General features: G+C 34.9%; 1 protein-coding gene across 2 annotated transcripts; it reads left to right on the top strand.

The window, feature by feature from the left end:
* Positions 1–2,609: 2,609 nt before the first annotated feature.
* LOC136818938 (WD repeat-containing protein 27-like) lies at positions 2,610–21,279 on the top strand. Of its 2 annotated transcripts, XM_067075167.1 has the most exons (25): positions 2,610–2,686; positions 2,803–3,017; positions 8,474–8,603; positions 8,730–8,860; positions 9,712–9,825; positions 10,376–10,427; positions 10,838–10,908; positions 11,382–11,451; positions 11,766–11,838; positions 12,109–12,209; positions 12,410–12,501; positions 12,650–12,747; positions 13,051–13,124; positions 13,258–13,372; positions 14,013–14,135; positions 14,342–14,448; positions 14,789–14,878; positions 15,230–15,405; positions 15,717–15,850; positions 16,577–16,674; positions 17,332–17,453; positions 17,889–17,986; positions 18,185–18,287; positions 19,980–20,078; positions 20,736–21,279. In XM_067075167.1, the coding sequence occupies exons 2-25, from the start codon at positions 2,826–2,828 to the stop codon at positions 20,793–20,795; spliced, it is 2,523 nt and encodes an 840-aa protein (XP_066931268.1). In that variant the 5' UTR covers positions 2,610–2,686; positions 2,803–2,825; the 3' UTR covers positions 20,796–21,279. The 2 variants fall into 2 exon arrangements, with proteins under 2 accessions (XP_066931268.1, XP_066931269.1); XM_067075168.1 differs by lacking the exon at positions 2,610–2,686 and having other exon boundaries at positions 9,236–9,825.
* Positions 21,280–21,974: the final 695 nt, after the last annotated feature.

Below are 21,974 nucleotides of genomic sequence, written 5' to 3' on the forward strand. Positions count from 1 at the left end.
GGCGATTCGGCGAACTTTGGGTAAAACCACAACGGGGCTCCATTTTTATGCACGTCCCTCACTGGAAGAAGAGCGGAATCCGTCTATTGCACACCACAGATTCAAACCACGGTTTTGTTTACAATCGTCTCGATTACTTTGCTTTTAGTTCGGACGTTTTAGCCAGCATTCAAAATAATCAAGACAAAATTGAAACTAAATCGCTAAATCGCAGCTCCAAGTGGGTTGGCAAACGATATCATCCACCAGGATGCATCCTCTCTTATTTTCCCCCTATTTTCTACTTTCCTATCTTCTATCCTGATTTTCTGACTTTCTCTAGTGTTTCTAACTGTTTTCTAAGTATTTTTCTGAAATTTGCCCGTACCGGTGAAATAGGTCTCCGACCCCGGCTCGAACCACCAAATACAAGCAACCTTGGTTTACAAACCCAATGCCTAACCCCTAGCGCCAACGAGACACGGCAGAATGCTGTCATTCACAAATACTTATAGTGTGTAATTTACAGACCTTTATTAAGAAAGCTCCCAACCCTACCGGTGCCCCTACAAGGATCCCTACGGGATCCTAAGTTAGGTCACAGGGTACGGATGCCTCTAAGAAGGGGCTCCCCCAGGGGCTGGCGTGACGCGTGAATGGCCCTTTTTTCTGTCGTGAATACGTGAATTGGACTTTTTCAACGCGTGAATACGTGAATTGAGATATCCGCGTGAACGTGAAAATAAGATTTTACCAGCGTGAATTCGTGAATCGAGATTTTGAGCGTGAACGTGAAAAGGAAATTATTATTGTCTAAAATAAAACTGAATAAACCAAAATATGTAAAATTTTCTTGCTCGCTTCGCTCGCATTATCCTTGATATCATATTCACCTATTGCCATTGTAAAGTTATTCAAAATATAATCCAAAATTGAAACAGACACTTTCCGGCGATTATGATTGCCATTGTAAAGTTATTCAAAATATAATCAAAAATTGAAACAAAAACAAATATTTTTTCCTTATTTTTCTAAGGGCGCATTTTGTGATGCAAATATTGCATCCAGCGAGAGTGTTTTGAGCCCAAACAAAAAAGTCTAAATGAGAAAACTTTCTTCGTCGGCGCTAATGATGGTCGTTTTTCTGTAATCGCTTATATCAAGGACACTTGTATAGCGTAGCTATACAAGTGTCCTTGCTTATATTGTCACTAAATGCAGTACACAAAATGATACTGCATGAACTTGGAGACGGTGAAGGGTATTTGATTCTTCGATAATTTATAAAAGTAGGTAGATAGTTCTAAAAAATTTTATATGATTGCATCATCGAATATTCGGAAAAAAACTCTTGTGACGCCGCACCGTGTAACGCAGGTACGTCACTCGCCGTACCAGATTTGTACCAGTAAATGGTCAGTGTTGAAAATAATCAAAGATTCTGAATGAATTGTTTGACCAAACAAGGCATATTAGGGTAACAATAGTGTGTTAAGGCCGTTTTCTCAGCAATGAAAGAGTGAAAGTTGTCAAAAAATTTTCGCGCTCGCTTCGCTCGCCTTTTCCTTTCCACAGCTTTTCTTCAATGAGACAGGGGGTCAAACTTTGGAATTTGCGTCCTCTGGTTGTACCACCTCTTTGAAGCTCACGACTTTCCAGACCATGAATTTGGGCCAAACCTCGATTTAAATTTATTCTCAAAATAAAATATATTTAGGGCATGCGAGGAAGAAAATTCGGGGGGAAACCTTAAAGCTAAGGCTTAACTTTGCACTTACCTCCCTTAAAAAGCAAATTCAGGCAGGGTTTATACCACCGTACGCCAGAGAGAGGGTTTTTTGTAACTTTGGCGTGATAGACGTGATAGACAAACCTTAAACATTACCAAATGAAAGCTCCAATAATTGTAAGAGGTCTTAAAAGGTTGACGCTGTCGAGAATAAGGTCAAAAAACTGCAGAAAACTTTATGTTGGCTATAAAAAGGTCAAATTTAGCCCAATAAGGTCGCAATCGTTTAACAAAAGAATTAAGCAAAATCAGCGCGTGAACGTGAAAATGGTTTTTTTCGCGCGTGAATACGTGAATTGGCAAAAAATTTTGCGTGAATACGTGAATTGAGGGTCGACTGGAGGGGCCTCTAAGAAGGCCTTCGGCCTTATATTGTGACTCTCTACCTCTGCATTTGTTTGCACTTGTGAATACTAAACCTTAGGTTACTCCGAGTCCACTGGTTCTCTGAACTATTCTTCGTGTGTTTCCCTTCCGTTTTCTCATTCACTGACTACTAAACTAATTAGGGAAATATTACTTTACTTATTTTTATCAGCACATAGTATTATTAGTACATATAACTTGAGCTAACATTTTATTTGCATCGTCAAAAGAGACATGTACATATTTTATCTGTCACCCTGTATATATTCAACAGTAAAGTATAAACCGGTAAATATATTTATCTATCTATCTATCTATCTCGAGCTCCAACCCTAACCCTAACTGATAATAACCGAACCCCCGTCTAGGTCCGTAGATTGAAAAATTTCACTTGCATCCTGGTGGATGATATCGTCTGCCAACCCTCCAAGTGAAGTAGGCTCTCAGCCTGTCAGCTTGAAGGAATGAATGTTGATTGAATTAAATGAATTAGGAATGCTTTCATACTGTGGTCATGAAAAACAAATGGGAATAGGGGTAAACAAGAAAAAAGTATGGACTTTTGGCTTTTTCACTTAGTTTCTTCTGTTCTTATTCACTTTACTTTAAAACTACCTATTTTATAACGTCTTTTATACTGTTATAGTCTTAATCTTTACTTTTTGTAGCCAGCCAAGCAAATTACGCAAACATGAACGTAGAAATTACTGAGAGCATCTCTTTACCGATTTCAAAGTCATCATTTCTGCCACTCGATTCATCAAATGGATATGCTGCTTTTTCAACTCCACTTGTTAAGGGAATCCAACTGAAAAGGATTTCAAATGCAATAGATTTTCAAGATTTAGAAGAACAAAGTGACAATAAAGATTCAAATAAAGAGGTAAATATATTGAACGTCATGATATCATAATATCATTGATATGGTATTATCAACATTTTAAATCTCAATCTTCTGTATTTAGAAACTTTTCTAGTGTGAACACGACCCTGGACACCGCCGTACATTGCGCGGTGGAGTCCGGTGGGTGTACGGTGGGCGGAGCCCAACCTATTTTTACCACCGTACATGTCCCACCGTACACGAAAAATACCGGCGTACATTGTACGGTGGGAAATCGATCAGGTTTCTGAATTCCCACCGTACAAAATATGTCAGGCCGCCTTCTTGTATACACCTTAGGCGGAATAAGAGCGGACTAGGTGCGTGTTTTCTCTGATTCCCTCAATCGCCGAACGATCAAAAACTATAAGAAAAACTCCTCGAATGTCGAAACAAAAGCCGAGCGAATGGAAAGTATTTCATCAACTTCGTTCCCAGCCTAACTATCGGCTTTTCGACGTCTACTGATCAGTCAGGACCTCTTTGGTCTTTTTTAACATTAGTTCGGATAGAATAAAAACATACCTGATCAACACAACCAAACCTTCTGTCTTGCGTTTACTCTTTCCTTCACAACAACTTTCGTTTTTGGTTATATGTAGGTTTTAAAATCCACAAGTAATGAACCTCTTATAGCTTTATCTGAATAAATCTGGTTGAAAACCTTCTATCAGGTTTTATTCCGTACGTTTTTTATCCACGTGGTGAACCGGTTTCCCCGATTTCCCGATAATTAAAAATTGGAACTTTGCCGTGGGCGCGATTGGGCGTACCGCCATCGCAAAATATTTTTCGTGAAAATTTACCGTATTCTAACGCTAATATAATCTAGATAGGAAACAAATATTAAATTTGATCTTTTTTTGCTCGTATTACTAAATTTCAATATAAAAAGAACTGTATCTACGAATTATTTTCTTTAACGGGCGTTGAATCGACATTGACATAATTAATGATGTCATAATCAATGCTGTGCATATTTTGTCAGCGCAGTGCATATTTTGTCAACATCCTTTTCATTGGATAAATACCACTAAAATATACAAGATAACTAAACTTAAATTTATCGCCCGCGAGCACGGCTTAGCTAAGCGCACCTCTCTTATTCATTATCTAAGAATTGAAGCGGGCAAAGATTACCGCGCGGCTGATAGCGGACGAAGGTTTTTTTGAAGATATTTTCAGTTATAATCCAAGGTAGAACAAACTAAACATAGAAAGGGGGTATTTTTTAGTGCTTTATACGATGATCGCTATTTTTTTTGAATTCTATGTTTAGATTTTTCTACCCAGCCCCGTTGCTATGTACGCGCGCCCTGTTGCTAAGACCTTTGCTTGAAATCGAAAGCGAAACCAAGATTATTTAGCGCACACTGCCGTTTGCGTAATATCGATAAAGTGAAATGAGGTCCTGACTGCTACTGATTAGACACCAGATATTTTCACCACAGCTTTGTTCGTTTCGAAATTTTTCAAAACATGCTTCTTCTTTTGAGATATATAGAACTAGCGTTCTGTGCTCACATCACACAAACTAAATTATTTTTCGGAAAGATTACAAATTTTTCCTTGACTCCGACTGACCACGACACCCTTGTGAGCATGCGTACATCCACCGGACAATCGTACGGTGGCAATTCCGTGTACGGTGGGATTCTGTACGGTGGGGTTGTACGGTGTTTTCGATCTAACCTAAAATACCACCGTCAGTCAGGCACATCCTGGCAAATGAACGGGGTGAGCATTTGCATGGGGTATTCGTCACCCAGTGTAAATGAGATAGGACGTCTCAGGCTAAAAGCGTGAAAATGAATAAAAATGAACTTCAAACTGAAAAAGGGAAAAAAGGAAGAAAACTGGGAAAACTTTATTTTTTCGTTAAAAGTTTCTTCAATCTTCGAAGACAAAATTGACCCATGGAAAAAAAATTTCATCTATGCAGTTCTTTGAAATGAAGCAAAATATTTCCAACCCGGTTCAATTAAACTGTGTATTCGGCGCTATTACGTCACTTTCGTTTTCGACCCCGTTCATTTGCCAATGGTCGCAAGTGGAAAATACCCCGTTCATTTGCCAGGATGTGCCTGACTGACCGTACACCCATCGGACGCCCACCGGACTCCACCGTGCAATGTACGGCGGTGTCCAGGGTCGTGTGTGAACTGATGAAGTTCTGCTGCGTCTTTCACCTTACCTTTAAATTCATTTGTTGTCCTGTATCCATACCGTAAGTTGCTCTAATAGACTAATATCGACATCCCTCATCTAATTCCGACACCCTTCTTAAGGGAAAGGAATAATATAATACAGGCTAGCTCTAAAGCTCTAAAACAGCATTTAATAACATGAAAACCAGAATATGATTCTTCAAAACTATAAAGTGCACTTACAAACATCAATATGTCAGATCTAACAAAATTAATAACGACACTGTCATCATTGACAATAAAACAAACGATTTTCTGTCAAGAGCCTTGTAAACATTCCAACAACTTCCATCGAAATGGTCTATCACAGCTACGTCTACCATTTTTAGCGCAGTCCGAGGACTGAGCGGAAAACGCTCGCAGAACGCTCACAGAACGCCTGCAAACTCCCGCGTGGGTGAAAAACTTCAATCTGTCAATCATTTTCTCAAGTGAAGAGTACGCAAAGCGATTCTAGCTTTACCATAGTGCAGCGGATCATCAGTGGATAGTATTCAATTATCATTATCCCTTTATTTTCATTCCTAGAACATAAAAAAAAAAGGAAAAATAGAAAAGTTGTATTTTTTACTGCTCTATTCACATACTAAATATGAAAGATCTTCTATGTGGCGTTTTTTCGCAAACTTCAAAAAACTAATTTTTGTTCCGCTTTTGCGGGACTTTAGCATAGGTGCTTGCATGCAGCATAGGGTACAAAGTCCAAATATACGTTTCCTGTAATTTTTGTATAAAGAGTTAGGTCTAGTAGCCTGGATATCCAGACCGTAAACTATTTCACCGTCTAGTTTTTTTAATATTTTGTCTCTGGTCTTTGGTCTGGTCCAAGTCTCTAATTGGTCAGTACGCGCCCAGTCACTGAGCAGAATTTTTGCAGGGTTTGTGATATTTTTTGATGCGCGCGCATAATTTATGGAAAAAGCTGACCTTGCAAAAAAAGATAAACAAATGAAAATGAAAACGCAGGTTCATTTCTAAACAAAATGGCCGCTGGAAAAGAGCCTTTATAAATGTGGCTGATGTTTTGATGTAGCTTAAAGTAGTTTTGAAAGTTTTTTGAGTTTGTAAAAGAGGTTTTATAAATTATATTAAGTTAATTATGTGTGTCTGCCTTGGTTTACAAAGTTTTGATAGTCTGTAAACAAGGGTTCACTCACAGGCTGTGTCATTCAAAACTGTATCAGATTTTTTTAGTTGCACCAGACTCTAAAATTTTAGAAACTTTGTATGTTGAGGTGAGAGTGTTTTTTTCTGAAATTTTGAGTCTGGATACCTAGGCTAGGTCTAGTACACTGTAATATGAAAGCTTGAATCACTGATTGAAAAAGGATTATTCCTGCTCTGACCACTTAAGCAAAGAAAAACAGTTTCAACCTTTCAATAAATTTCAGCTGATAAAAAGGGTGTCGGAATTAGAGGAGGGGTGTCGCCATTAGACCAAGTTAGGGTAGTCTCCAGACCTACCAACTATTAAATGCCAAGGGTAAAAAAAATATTTATCTTTTATCAAAAAAAGATTTTTCTTGTTTATGCTGTACTTTAGCTTATTAAGTGATTGCCTGCAGGCTTTGGATTCAAAGTCCAAATAGGTGTTCCCCATAGATTTTGTATGAAGAGTTACAGTACTGCACTAAACGATTAAGTTTTGTTTACGTTCAAGTACTGTAGTTCAGATTTCAATAGCATGCTAGATCTAGCTTGAAAATGGCCAAACTGTTGTTAGATTAGCAGAAAAGCTGGTTTGTACTGGAATAATGGAAGATATAAGCAATTACCATTTTAAACCAAATATATGGAACATAAATTCTTGGTTTTGATGACTATTCAATTTGGCTCTGTAATAAAAACTTATTGTTTGATATTGTTTGATTGAATTTGGTAATATTTGATTGACATTGCGTTCAAATTTTGTTTAAAAACTAGCCTTAGAAATTCCATTATCATAAAAATCTTCATACAGCTAGGGATGGTGGTTTGTTAAGATTTTTAAAAATTTCCCTGTCTCATGTTAAATGGCCTTTGCTTTGGCAAGAGTGTATTATATAGAAGAGTGTTCAGATATCTACTACAGGGTGGCTTTGAAGAATTTTAAAAATTAGATGAACCAAATTTTCACACGTTTTTTGAGGGGTGTTTAGCAGAATTATATACATCATAAGTCAAAATCACATAGTTTTTATTGTTTTAAATATGAATTTCTAGATTTCTGGAGAAAGAATTTTAAGAGTCTCTGGATTTTGAACTTTTCAAGGCTGGTAGGTCTGAAATGGTGTCAATCAAACTGATCAAATGCCAAAATTAATTGAGAACAATAAACCTTATGCTTATTGCAATACCATAGACTTAGTGGGACACAATGTCATGAATATAATTAAAAACTCCGCTGTCTCTAGCATCAAACATTGATAAGAAAATGTTCAGTATATATATGCCTTAATATGCTTTGGCGTGTTATCATCTTGATGCTGGAGTTTTTAATCATTTTTCATATGACATCAGCCATCCTAATTTGCGTCGGCATTCGGCTTTTGCCGACGCAAATGTCGACGTTAATTTGGCTTTTGCCGACATAAAGGTGCTTACTGTACTATAGAACCAGAGAATTTTTTGCTGACGCAAATAAATCTGAATTAGAAAGGCTGGAATTCTACAATATGTCACTTTTGACTCTAACATTTATCAGCAAAAACATTACCTGATGACTCTTTCCCAATAATTATAAGAAAATGATGATCATCAGTCAATGAAGTGAATGGACAAAAGGCATCAAATGTGTTCTTTTCTTAATCATAATATCATTGTGAATAAATTTTGATCCAGATTTTGTGACCCAGAAAAAGTATAAGGGTTTGATGGATATCTGTGTCCGAAATAAATGTGAATTTTTAATGACAATGCAGTAAACCTCATATTTTCACTATTTTAATGACTTTAAACGACTCAATTAATGATCTCAACTGATTTTTATCAATATTATCCTACCAAAGGCTATGATGAAAAATAGGAAAACAGTAATTCTGAGCGTTTTTTCAAAAACAAATTAGTAAAAGATCTTCAAAAATGATTGTGATACCCCTTTTTTGATTTGTTTTTGGACTTTTTCAAAAGTGAATTTTGACTTCAAAAGCTTATAACTTGAGAACCACTGTACCAATTTTAAAAATTTATATGTCAAATTTTGCTTTTTTACTGGTCACTCTTGACAATGAAAAAAGAATATGGTAAATTTCACATTATTATGTTTTTTAGGTTTCGTTTAAACTGAACAATGTGCATCCATCAGGTGTTCAATTTGTGTGCTTTGGAAACCAGAATGGTCCTTTGGTATTTGCTTCAGCCTGCTCAGATGAAGTCAATATTTGGAACTTGGATTTGACTGGTAAGACTCAGAGGGTTATATTAATTTGGGGTCATTCAAAAATTACTCCAACGGGGAAGAAGAAGTCGCCAAAGGACTTTACTGGAAATATTTTTACATATCATAATTTGCTTCTTATCTTTGTAGGTAGGACTAAAGCCCCAGAACCATTAACCATTGCAGAGAATTTGGGTTGCGTCTCTTGTATGGCTTTTTCGAAAGATGATCAGCATTTGGCTATCTGTATATCTAATGAAATATGGGTCATCAATACCCTGGTAGTTATTTGCTATCTAATAGATTTTTTGCATACTTTTCCATTATCAAACTACCCTACTATAAATTTTCCATCTGAACATATTTTGGATTAGGCGAGACCAATTGAGTCGGTCAGTCTGTATAATAAAAATAAATTTCTCTAAATCTGTGATGTGCCAAAGTCAAGATCTAAAAATTTTGTGGCGTTTTGAATTGGAACACTTTCTCCCTTTCATCAATGAGTGACTTTTGCGCTGTTTCCATTGTGATATTTTAAATTCATCTGCGTTCTAGGATAAATTTAGATTTTTCAACTTGTCCCTGGTTAAAAATATCCGCAAAAAACTTATAAAGTCTTTTGTCCAGCTTTCAAATTCAACATTATTATTTTTTAGATGTTGTATAAAAACAGAGTAGAACAAAAAATTAATTTGGTTGAAAAAATCAACCATATATATCAGTATTGTAGACAAGAAGGGCGTAAAATTTGTGCAGGAGATTTTTATGACACTGTATAATTATCTTTTCATAATAAAAAGATAATTACTATGTCCTACACAAATTTTGAGCCTCTCTTGTCTATGTTATTGTGTCTCCCTATAAATAGTGACAGTATGCAACATAGGTTTAAAGTGGAACATTTTCCATTCAACTTTTAATCATTTATTTATATTATCTTCCCTGTTTTTATAGAAGAAGAGCTTTGCATAACATTGCAGGTCATTTTCCTTTTATTACATAAGGAAAACTCAATCACTGGTTCTTATAAACATTAGAAATAAAATATGTTATTAAGTCAAATTAAGCAACGGAGGTATTAAAAAGTTTTCGTAAAAAGCTTCAATTTTATTTTCATGTTTTTCTTTCCAAGAACTCAGAGTTGGTGGTTGAATTTTCAGCATCACAAAGTTTCATCATTTTGGTGGGATTTTGTTTGACTATTGAAGACATGCTGATCTCCATTGCTGAAGATAGAACTTATTGTGTGAGTTATTTCTTTGAGTTGAGTATGTTTAATAAATAATATTCCGCTTCGCTTTGTTGGATTTCGTACCACCTAGGTTAATAAATCCTAATAAGCCATGTTTACCCATTGAATATATGTTTTATTACATACTTCACTACATTTTAACTAAAAAAATATTTCGACTAGCTGTTTACACAAAAATTAGTCCTTGCGAAAAAAGATTAAAATCAGAAATTTGGTCAAACGCTATGAAAAATAAAAGCTATTGGTAGCCCATTTGCAAAGTCTTTTCCACGTTAAGATTTCCGAATCCCGAGTCCAGTCAAAAATTTTGATTCACTTATAAGTTAGTTTTAACTAACACTGAATACCACTAAAATAATGAAATCTTAAAAATAGAGTTGCTTAAGTTATTAACTTTTAGAAACAATAAGTGATCAGATCCTTTAAGTTTCAAGTGGAAACCTTTAGGACTCACATGCATAGCCTCAATATTCCTTTGTAAGCTTCCAATTCCAATACCACAAGTTCACTAAAACGACTATTTTAAACAATATTTTGAATTTAGATTTGGGACGTGGGAGAGAAAGAACAACTGTATCAATCAACTATAATTTCATGTAATTACTTTCACTAATATTTTTCTGATAGACAGAGAGTGACACTTTCTAAAACAATAATGCAGATAGTTTATTTTGCTTTGAAGTTTTTCTATGCTTAAAATCCATCATTTAAAATCCTTTGAATACCACGAGGTTTCCTCAATGCAAGGAGCAGTACCCAATCAAAATAAAATTGTGAACAAAATTAATTTCTTGACAAAAAAGTCATTCCCGTCATTCCAACTTGGATATCTAATGTCAAAATGGTCAAAGATATATAGTACATACACATTGTGTACTCAAAATTAGGGTGATGGTATTACGAAAAACCTTCTAGTAATACTCGTAAATGTTTTAGATTTTAGTACTGACCCCCTCGCTTCAAAGCTGTTATAAATAAGTTATGTAGTGTTTTATTTGAATTTCAGCGTTTCAATTTCAATCACTTGCTGTGCACCCGCTAGAGAGTTATTTTGCCACAGGGTCAGAAGATGGCATGGTAATAAACTATTCTACCTTCATCTTTCCTTAGCAGTACAAGTTCTTATTGAAGATAAAATAAAACGTGTCTGGTTTAAAATTGACAATTTGTCAAAATGGCTTCATTGTTTACCCTGTAAGTTGGTTAACATTAACCACCCCTCCTGATTTAAAAAACACTAATTGGATCCTCTCTTCATCAAGCATCCTCTCTTCATCAAGCATCCTCTCTTCATCAAGCATCCTCTCTTCATCAAGTATCCTCTCTTCATCAAGTATCCTCTCTTCATCAAGTATCCTCTCTTCATCAAGTATCCTCTCTTCATCAAGTATCCTATTCTTCCTATCTTTCCTATAAGTGAGTGACAAAATAAGAAGAGGATAGCTGGCATTAATCCAAATTAAAATAATTCTGCACTTTTTTCATTCACTTGCCATCGATTGAACAATTCATTTTATCAATTTTATTTATTTTTTCATTTTCCTTTCCAGCTTAGAGTGTTTGATATGACACTGCATAGCAGTTTACATGAAGTCAATATTTTACAATTGCTGAATAAAGGTATGATTTATTTGTTTTCCCTTTCAGGACATTCATCAGTAGGTGTCTAGAGACTAAGCATATACAAACTATTCTAAAGAGAAATGTTGTATATATTGAAAATCTCACTACCTTCAAATAAAGCTAACTAATTTTAGCAAGTATCAAAAGTCCTTAAAAGAATTGATTTGGTGAGAACAATTTTTCAATTTTGACCAGACCTAGTTTTGTCAAGCTATCCAAGGTTTTTTTTTTTTAGTTTTGGAGTGAAAAACAGTTAGTCATCGGAATCTTTCTTCCCTGTTGTTTATTTTCATCAGCATTTCACGTCTTAGATTTTGACAACATCACAGAGTGTTCGGTTTTATCATTAAAATATTGGAAAAGAAAAGCTTCTTTTGCACAATCGTAAGTGCCTTAATGTCGTATCAAGTAATTTATTAGCTCAATCATATCCATGTTTTTGATTTCGAACTTTATTTAGAGATGAAGGAAAGGAAATATTTAATTTAATTTATCAAATTAGGATTAGCAACACCATTTTTCTTAGATTTTTATAGCTTCACTTTTGTCAAGGGGCGTTTTGACAAGGGCTATGAGAAAGTCCCTGTTGAATCAAAAGCTTTATCTTGGAGTTTTTGTTTTCTTATATTGCCTTATTCTTTTTTACATGTTCAGAAAACTGGCGGAGGAGTTGTACTTGGCCATAGGCTGCTACTTAGGATTTCTCATTTTCAATGCTAATTCCATGGAAGTGATATACACATTTTTGTTTGATTGTAAGAATGTCGATTTTTTTATTGAATGTAGCATTTGAAATAATACGGATCCTTTGAAATCTAAAATTTCCTTTTACGTCATTTCACGTGTTCGAGGTGTGTTGGGAATTCAAAAACATGTCATATCATGTCATCCAAGGTTAGAATAAGAAAGACAACTTGCAGAGAAGATTTATTTCATGAATTGCACAATTTTTCAGATGAGATTCACGACAATGGGTTATCAAATCAATACAAAGCCTTCCAAAATGCGACACAGATCGATTTTTCAGCACCAATAGAACAAAATCGGGTAAGTTGCTCAGTCTTGACAGTCTTTGCGTTTAATTTATCCAAGTAATAGATGTTTGACTGTTCCCATTCTGTTAAAATGCTTTTTTTGAGAGACATCAACATTCTCTTGTATATTTCTCATGGAATATTCCATAATATCATTTTAGTTAACTGTTGGAGTATTGAGTCCGAACAACAAATTATATTTCTTTCTTGTGGAGCCTGACTTGGAAGACTTGAATCTAGCTTTGGAACTTCTAGATGTGTAAGTTAAATCACCAGCGTCGTTATTTTGGAAAAAAGAGCTTGTCCCGAGGAAGAAAATTACGAACTGAAATCCTCCCCTTAAGAAACAGGACTCCTTATCATTAGAACCCCTCTGCAAAGTGACATTTGCAAAATTCCAAGTTTGCTCCTAAAACCTTTGGTCTATAAGTAAACAACAGAACAATAGAATCTTAATAAGCCTAAGTCACGCCTGAAAAATGGGCAATACACTTTCAACAGGATCTGTATTAGAATCATTTACACGAGCTTGAATGATCAACTACAAACTTTTTTTTTTCAGCGAACCATTGCAAAAGGACTCTCCATTGAAAAACATCTTGGTTCCAAAACCAATTCCTGATGCTAAACCTAAGAGTAATATTTTTTTCAAATACCTTTGAATATTATTTTACATTTCTCATAATTTTTGAAACATTCGTATACTTTTAGAAAAACAGGATGATAATTTCGTTTATGTTTGAACTTCAATTATTTATATTTTTTGTAGTTGCGAAAGCCAAATCCTCTAACCGTCCAACCAAACAAAAAGTTGATAAAATGAACCAGCCTGTTGTGTTCAAGAAGAAGGTTGCATCATCAGGCTATACTGCAAGCAAACCAAGGTAAGCTCTCTTGTATTGTAGGGAAATGTTCGATTCGACCCTTGTAGAAGGTTAGGTAGTGCAAATATCGCTAATTCAATGCATCATGATATTGCTCCAAAGATTTTGTTGTTTGCCTTGACACTTTTCCAGCGTTTGTTGAGAAAAAGTAAGGAAAGATATTATATCCTGAACAGGCGAAAAGGTTAGTTTTATTCACTGTGATGAATGATTATTGGAAAATTCAGAGCTTTTCCAGACAGATTGATAAAATCAGCCAGGAAGAAAACGGAGGAGGCCAAAAGGGCGCTTATTAGTCAAACAGACAGGGCGATATAGGTCGAAGTGTTTTAGTCAAGTTTTCGGATTATCAAAAAAAAACTCGCGAAACATTGAGGAGGTAAAACTGCGGAGATAAATGTTAATCTAAGTTTTAACTGTCGTACGCATAAAATTTGAGTGGATACTGACACACGTGATCTGAAGGAGAAAAAGATTAAGGAAGCCTGCTTCACAATTTTGATGAACATTTTCTTTTAATTGTATTTAAAATCTTAGAATTTTTTTTTTTAGTTTTCATCTTTTTTGAATAATTAAGAGTTTGCCTTATCCAAACATCCCTTCCAAATTTTACTTGATTCATTTCCATTGCATTCTTCAGAAACGAAATGTTTAAACCGCAAACCAATGCATCGAAAACAAAGAAATCTGCACTTACCGGAAAGACCTCAAAGACTGATCGTAAAAATCCAGTTGGTCCATGGGGGTTGAAGACAGAACCAAGGTTTATAGCTCACTTTCGTCAAGATTTTTACAGATCCTTATTATTTAGCCATTCTTTGTTTAATATTAACCACCTACCTACGCTATTTGGATGTTCTTTGTTGGATAAGAGCCAAATAAATCTTAAGTATTTGGGCTGTTTCGTAATTTAACTGACCTTTCTCAATAGGTTTATGAAAAACAATTTTAAAATCTTTACTTTCTTAGATCTTTGCAAGAAGATTATCCTAAAGATAGTGAACCTACGATACATTTGATTGAAAACAAACAATTGACAGAAAAACCTATTCCTATCAATGATATGTCTTTCTCCGGTACATTCTTTTTAAGTGTTAGATATTTGTCATAGCGTTTCGCGTATAACAAAAAGATTTTCTTATTTTGCGCAAGGACATGGAAGGAATCTCCAGGCTAATTATCTCAAACCATCTGATTATCCATTCAACTTAATGCTCTTTAGAAACATAAAAAAATGTGGAAAAAACTGTAATAATCCATCAGAATGTCGTAAAATAGAAGCACTTCACATGTACCAAAAATGTCTCTACAAATTAGCCTCTATACTACTAAAGCACCAAAGTATCATCACTTCTCATAATCATCATAGTAACTGCCGAAATTACAATTTATGATAATGAAACAAAACCGTTCTAGATACTGGCAAGTCTTTGACATGTGCACTTTCCGATAACTCCTTGTTGTTATGCAAGGGAAAATCACTCAACACGCATTCGACTTTTCAAGGTAATTAACGCAGTAAATAAGTAAATGAATAAATCTAAAGTTGTCTTTCTCTAATTCGAACTTTAATCTTCAAGTTACTTGATGAATTTTAAGCCCCTCTTATATCCGCCTCTGCTGAATATGTATCTTGTATAACAGAAAAGATTCGAATAACTATACATGAAACTCTGAGTTTGAAATATTATAATCTATACTCTAAAGAACGATTCACGTCTGAGTTAAAGAAAAATTGAAATCCAACATGCACTAGACCATAAAAGGAATCTTAAGGCCAGACAGAAATAGTTTGTGGCAATGTCCCGAGACTGTTCAAAAATTTATCTTCAGTTTTTCATTTTTGCAATGTTTCAGGTCATACTGGCGTATTAAACAGCTGTAGTATTGGTCATCAAAATGGTTACCTAGCAACAGCCAGTGCTGACAGCACCGTCAAGTTATGGTCAGTTGCTCAAACAGAACTTCTCATGACCATGACTCATCTTAAGCATAATTTCAAACAAGACAATAATAATCCTGCTATCAATAAGGTAATTCTTAAAACATTTTGCTTAAACACTTCTTTTCTGTAACCAATTTGAAGTTAGTTTTAACATACCACAGTGTTTCTTCACTTTCCTGTCTTCAATAGATAGCTATTTGGTCTAGATTAGACACCCCTGTCTCAGCGCCAGCGCTTTTTTTCTCAATTTGGGTTCAAATTAAATATGAATTCAAATAGGAATATAAAACCTACTATATTCATCAAAAGAACAACGGCTATAAAGACACTTTTGGGTGGTGGATACATCAATCTTTTTTAAGTTTTGTATTTAATCAGTGATGACATTATTGTTTTCAGGAGAATCCAAAGTTTACAAAGCCTATAAGCAGAGCATCGTTTTACTTCGTGGATAAGTTCATCTTATTGACACACGGAAAATCGCTTCTTTTGTATTCTTATCATCTGGACCCTGTCAAAAACGAAATTAAGAGGTATGAGAAAATTGATTTGACGATTTATTTATTTGTGATTCGTTATGAACACTCCACTCGTTGCGTTCAAAAAGAAAGAAGTCCATACAAAACCTCCTACTTTAGGCGTACACATTTTCGCGAACAGAAACTTTCGCGAGTTTTAACCTCTTTCGCGAAAGTAAATGTCTTTGGAAATTATGGAAAGAGCTATTCGTGAAAGTCAATCCTCGCGAAAAATTCTTGACAAAATAGAAAATCTGAAAAATTCTTCATTTTCATCCCTTGATTCGCGAAAGTCTGTAAGTCCAAAGTAGCCCGGTGATTTGCTAGATTTTTGGCCTCATTTGCAAAGATTATAATGTCTTTGAAAATTCTCAACAGGGCAATTCATGAAAGTTTATGCACGCGAATAATTCTTTGAAAGTTTGAAAATCTACAAAACTTCTTGATAAATTTCAAATTTCAAGTATATTTTAAGCTTTTAGCACCTCTTAGGTGATGAGGAATCATTTTTATCGGATTTGAAGAATTTTTAACACTTTTAAGCCGATTTTCGTTTGTAATTTATAATTTTCATTCAAAAAATTCGCTGAGATTTCGTACCTCAAATCCATTGTCTTGGTTGTATCACTTCCAGGTTACTTTTATTAACGTGCGTTCCTGATCAAGTTTAAATTGTTCCTGTTGATTAATGCTTTAATTTAAAACGCGCTGTACAACCGAATCTATCAAACTTCATTTCAGATACCAAAACAACTGCAGATACAAGCTGGTCAAAGACTTTGAAGTTGAAGACACCCAGCATATTACCACATTCTCTGCAATCAATACTTTCTATTCTTGTATCCTTTTCAATGTTCAATGTCCGCTTTTTCGTTGTCTTTATGTTAACAATCAAATGAGCGTAGGGGTGCTCTCTAAATTGTCGAGATTCGAGATGTGCGATGCTCCTCAGGCGCTTATAAGAGAGTGGCGCTCTTTTTAAGATAAAAGATATCTGTAATATTTTGGTAACATTATTTTAACCAAATGGCACAAATTATGTTACATTAGTTTCATTTTTGCAGCTTTTTATCATAAAAACATTTAGTTTTAACATACTCACACAAGTTCGGTAGCATAACGTTTATCTAAACATCAAATTATGGCTAGTTAGACTATTCAATTCTAATGGAGGTGAGGGTGCGGCGATCTTAGAGAGTGGTGCTTTTTATGACTTTAGGTGCCATCTTTTCAAAAGTTATTTTCGAAAATTGACTACAGTGGACGCACGGGAAAAGAAATTTTGTTCGTTTGAAGGAAGCTATAGAGGCTGTTATAAGGCATTGTTGACTGAAGGAACTAGAAAACTTGTTCGAGTCCAGGTGAAAATTGAGTTGTAGAGGTTCGAGTTAAAGATACACCGCTGTAGTTACAAAATATAAGCGTGTAAACCATTTCGATTTGATGATATTGTAAACTTTTTTTCTTTAATATAAATTGACATTGAATCTGAACAGACAAAGTGATTTGCGCATGCTCAAACCGTAGTTTGGCCATCTTTGACATGAACAAAGGCGAAGAAGTCCAAACCATCAAAGATGCTCATACGCGACCTGTTCATTCAGTTTGCCAAATACAGGTGAAAATACTCATCGAAGATTATCTAAAATATTGCTATAATACTAATACTACACATACTACACATACTGTACAGTTGACTCTCGCTTTTCAAGGGGCCAAGAATTTTCTTTCAATTTAAAAAATCGGGTTTATTTTGCTTAGGAATGAATATCTTTCGCATAAAATATATTTTTTTGTGATCATAACAAATATAAAGTTTGAAGAAATTCCTACATCAATACATGACAATGATCTTTTCAAGAAGGAAGGTTTGTAAAATGCAAATAAGTCATTTGAGATCGAGTCCCTACCTTCTTCTCGGAAAACTTTATACAAGAAAACTTTATAGAAGAATTAGTGCGTTTAGCATCAGTCTGAATCAGTTGTATATTTAATCTAGCTCTAAATAGTACAGATAGTATTAATTGACTCTCTACTAATTGTTATTTCACAGGGTTCGACGTTCATCGGGCTTCCATCTGAATCATACGAACTTTTTGTTACTTCTGCACCTCACGATGGTGTCAAGCTTTGGGACACCAGAACATATAGGTAAGTTTTTTCGTGAATTGCACAGTTTATTTCACTACTTACTTCGGAATTGAACAGTCAATCGTTAAATCTTTGAGAATACCCCCTCTCCTCTCAATTGCACTGTCTCTTTTATGAAGCAAAAATATTCCCTATCAGTATTCCACTTTGAATGAGTGGATACATATTCATCGTTAATCTTTTTCTCATTTCCTCCAGATCAGTTCGTAAATACGAGGGTCATGTGAATCGCTCACAGAAAGTAGGATTGGCGGTCAGTCCATGTGCAAAATATATCGCTGTTGGCTCGGAAGATAAATCGGTAAGGAATTTACGATTTGATTGAACAACACCCGCTTTTAACAATCCCCTCGAGATCCCTTGATATATCCAGAAAGAATTGGCCAAACAATCGTCCCCATAGAGGTAAATGTCTTTTCATCCGGTTACAACCCTAGCAACATCTACATCGAGAAACACTTTATCTTATTGGTATTAAATTTCGCGGGTTACAAAATTTCGCGGGTACTTAATTCGCGATTTTTTAGGTCAAACTTCGCGAAATTCAATACCGTTTAAATTTTCAAAAATACAAAATCGCGAAATTAAATACACGCGAAAAATTTTCAAGATAGGCCGAAAATCGAAAATACTTATTTGTTACATTTAGTTACTATTTTTGACACTAGTTTTGTTACTATTTTTGGTATGTTTACTCTTAGGTTCCAAATAAACGGTCCCTCCCCGCTTGTTATTTTTTTTTTAAATTTTCCAACCCCCCGGACCTTATTAGGACCCCCCCCCCCCCCGTTTATTAAAATTTTGAAAATTTTCTAACCTCCTAACTAGGTAAATCGAACATAAGATTGTCGAAAAAATGTTACCTGTTCCTCAAAAAACAACAGAGTTTCCATCTCCATTGCCATTTTAACCCTTTTATTTTTTTAACATTATTTTAACCATCTCCATTGGCTAAAAAATTCCCATCCGTACTACAATTATGGACAAAATATTTGAGGCAAAGGGGATTTCCCTGTGAAATTGTAAACATCACAAATGATTTTTAAGCTCTTGCGACCTTAGAATCTCAGGATATAAAAGCTCAAATTTGCTTCAATAAGGCTTGGAATATATAGCCTAGAATCCACTGAACCCCTCTAAAATCGAAATATTCAATGAAAGAAAGTAGAAGTGTTAAAATTGCAATTCTCGCCCGAGCTTTAATTCTCAACTGTGTCTGTCTGTCTGTCTGTCTGTCTGTCTGTCACAAAAACTTTAGGGCAGCCTGGAGACTTCAAATATGCTTGGATTTGGCTGAAATTTGGCACACTTGTTCCTTGGGTGAATATCTGGGGTTTACTTTTTCATTTTTTGAAATTTTTGATTTTTGGGGCCTGGGGACGAGTTTTTCGCCAAAACGAGGCTAAAACTTTGGGGCAACCTAGAGACTTCAAAAATGGTCGGATTTGGCTGGAATTTGGCACGCTTGTTCCTTGGGTGGATATCTTGGGGAGATTGTTTCATTTTTAGAAAATTTTGAATTTTGGGGCCTGGGGACGATTTTTTTGCCAAAACGAGGCTAAAACTTTGGGCAGCCTGGAGACTTAAAAAATGGTCGGATTTAGCTGAAATTTGGCACACTTATTCCTTGGGTGAATATCTGGGGACACTTTTTGAATTTTTCAAAAATTTTAATTTTTGGGGCCTGGGGACGCGTTTTTTGCCAAAACGAGGCTAAAGCTTTGGAGCAGCCTACAGGCCTCCAATATGGTCGGATTTGGTTGAAATTTGGCACACTTGTTCATTGGGTGAATATCTGGGGGTCTACAATTGGGAATATGAATAATTTGAAGCCACTGAAGTTGAGCCCAGTGCGTTGCGCACGTTTGACTATTTTGAAATACACTAAAATCTCAATATATTTCGACCATGATTGTAGTAATACGTGTATGGGTGTAAAAAGACACTGGTACTACTCATCTGACCATTGTGTGCATTTTATCTGTCTTTTTAGGTGTATATTTACGACATTCGGAGCAATTCATACCTACATTCTTTACCTGGTCACAAGGACAATGTATCGGCTCTTGCTTATCACCCACAAAAGCCAACTGTAATTAACACACTTCAACTTTTTGAAAAAAATTACCTTAAGGGAACTTATTTTGGCGGGAACTAATTTTGACGAGCGGCAAAAATCCTGAAAATTTTTAATTTTGGCGAGAACTAATTTTGGCGAATGACAGCCTAAATCTGTTCTATTTTGCCTTATTTGAAGCTTTTTTTTGCGAACTCAAGAAGTTATTTAGGCAAAATACAAAAATACTTAATTTTTGCAAGAACTTATTTTGGCGAGTGAGCAAAATATTTAATTTTGGCGGAAACTAATAATTTTGTCGAATTTTGTCTAAATTCGCCGAATGCGCCAAAATTAGTTCCCGCCAAAATAAGTACCCTGAAGGTATGTTTTGTTACTTATCAGTTAGGCGATACTAGACGATACTAATTTTACAAGGCATTCACTCAATGAAGAAGTTATAGGCATAATTCTGTAGACGTTTGATGACCTCCTAAGACCAAGCAAAGACTCGATTAAGTTCAAAGTACTTCTATTAAAAATATTAATAAATTAGTCGGTGTTAAAAATAGGTCATGCAGTATTTCCGGTGCTTTTGTCACTATCTCTGGTGAAAAAAAAATAGTCGATTTGGACGTATGTATCTTACCCTACAATCACAACTACTTAAATCTATTTCAATTTCTTTCACAGTTGGCTTGTGGAACTTTATCTGGTTCATTTCGATTGTACAGTGATGCTGAAAAGGTTTGAATAAAAGATGGATTCGTCGTCACCCATTTTGCCTTTATAAACAACCAATGTTCTATAGGGCTTCCCCTATACATTCCTGGGCCACAGACCCGATGGAAACCCCACCTTACTGGGAAATTTAACTTTCTTCCTCGGTGGGAAACCGAAGTTTTATTTCATCCAATTGGATTTTTCAACAATAAAATTTCTATCCCCATTTGGGATTTCGATAAAAAACGATACCCCACTCACTGCGAGGGAATAATTAACGCCGTGGCACTGAGACAGGGGTGTTTGCTTGGTAAAAATAGTGTTTTTCTATATATCAAATTTTTGTAATTTGCGAACGACTTTCATGCTTTCGATTGTCGCTGATTTTTTTTGTTAATATGTAGGCTTGTATATATCATTAGTGGACATTTTGTATCAAAATTGAAAAATTTTATTGGTGAATTTTTATGTGTGTAAATACTTTATGAAATAATAAGATTATCCCATCCAAAATCTAATATTTTTTATCTAATCCTTTATACAGGATACTCAAAATAAGAAAAAGTTACCTGTACACGCTTTTTTTTATAAGAATACACTTTAAAAGAATGTCCATGATGAAAACGACCAAAAATTTAAGAATAATGCTAAGAATATCACCATCATGGAATTTGACTACCAAGCTAAGAATGCCATTTTTAGAGCATTTTCAATTATAAATTGCCAATTACCCCCAAGTAAGGCCTAGTAGGGGTAAAATTGTTCGATTTTTTTAGGTCGCTCGACTTTTTTAGTCGAAGCACTTGTTATACATTTTTGGAAAGCTGTAAGGGGTAGGGAATCAAAATAACTAAGGTTCCAATTTTTTTGGACACTTTGGTGTGATTTCCGGACAAATATGACGGTCTCAGGCAAAAATCATAATGTCAAAATTTATTGACAATTTTTGATAAAACGGAGACCTGTTGTATATTTTTGCAAAGCTCTCAAAAAATTAAGAGATATATTGCTAAAGTCTATTCACGATAAGTGTGCACTCTTTTTTCATTTACCTATAACTTTTGAAGGAATTCTTCAATCTTTATAAATTTGGTATCATTGGAAAGATATTAGTGAGTGGAACAATTTGAAATAAAAAAAACTTTAAAAAGATTATAAAAATGAAGATGAAAATGAAAAAGAAAAAAATGAAGATCTTGTAGAAAAGTG

This window comes from Clytia hemisphaerica, unplaced genomic scaffold, assembly GCF_902728285.1.
Source record: "Clytia hemisphaerica strain Z4C2 unplaced genomic scaffold, Clytia hemisphaerica genome assembly, whole genome shotgun sequence".
Taxonomy (NCBI): domain Eukaryota; kingdom Metazoa; phylum Cnidaria; class Hydrozoa; order Leptothecata; family Clytiidae; genus Clytia; species Clytia hemisphaerica.

What these genes read in the sequence shown, in the direction of transcription:
- LOC136818938 (XM_067075167.1), top strand. Translation starts at nt 2,826, where the DNA reads ATGAACGTAGAAATTACTGAGAGCATCTCTTTACCGATTTCAAAGTCA. An exon ending in ATAATCCTGCTATCAATAAG is followed by an intron (nt 15,406 to 15,716) that starts GTAATTCTTAAA and finishes TATTGTTTTCAG; the next exon opens with GAGAATCCAAAGTTTACAAA. An exon ending in GTCAAAAACGAAATTAAGAG is followed by an intron (nt 15,851 to 16,576) that starts GTATGAGAAAAT and finishes ACTTCATTTCAG; the next exon opens with ATACCAAAACAACTGCAGAT.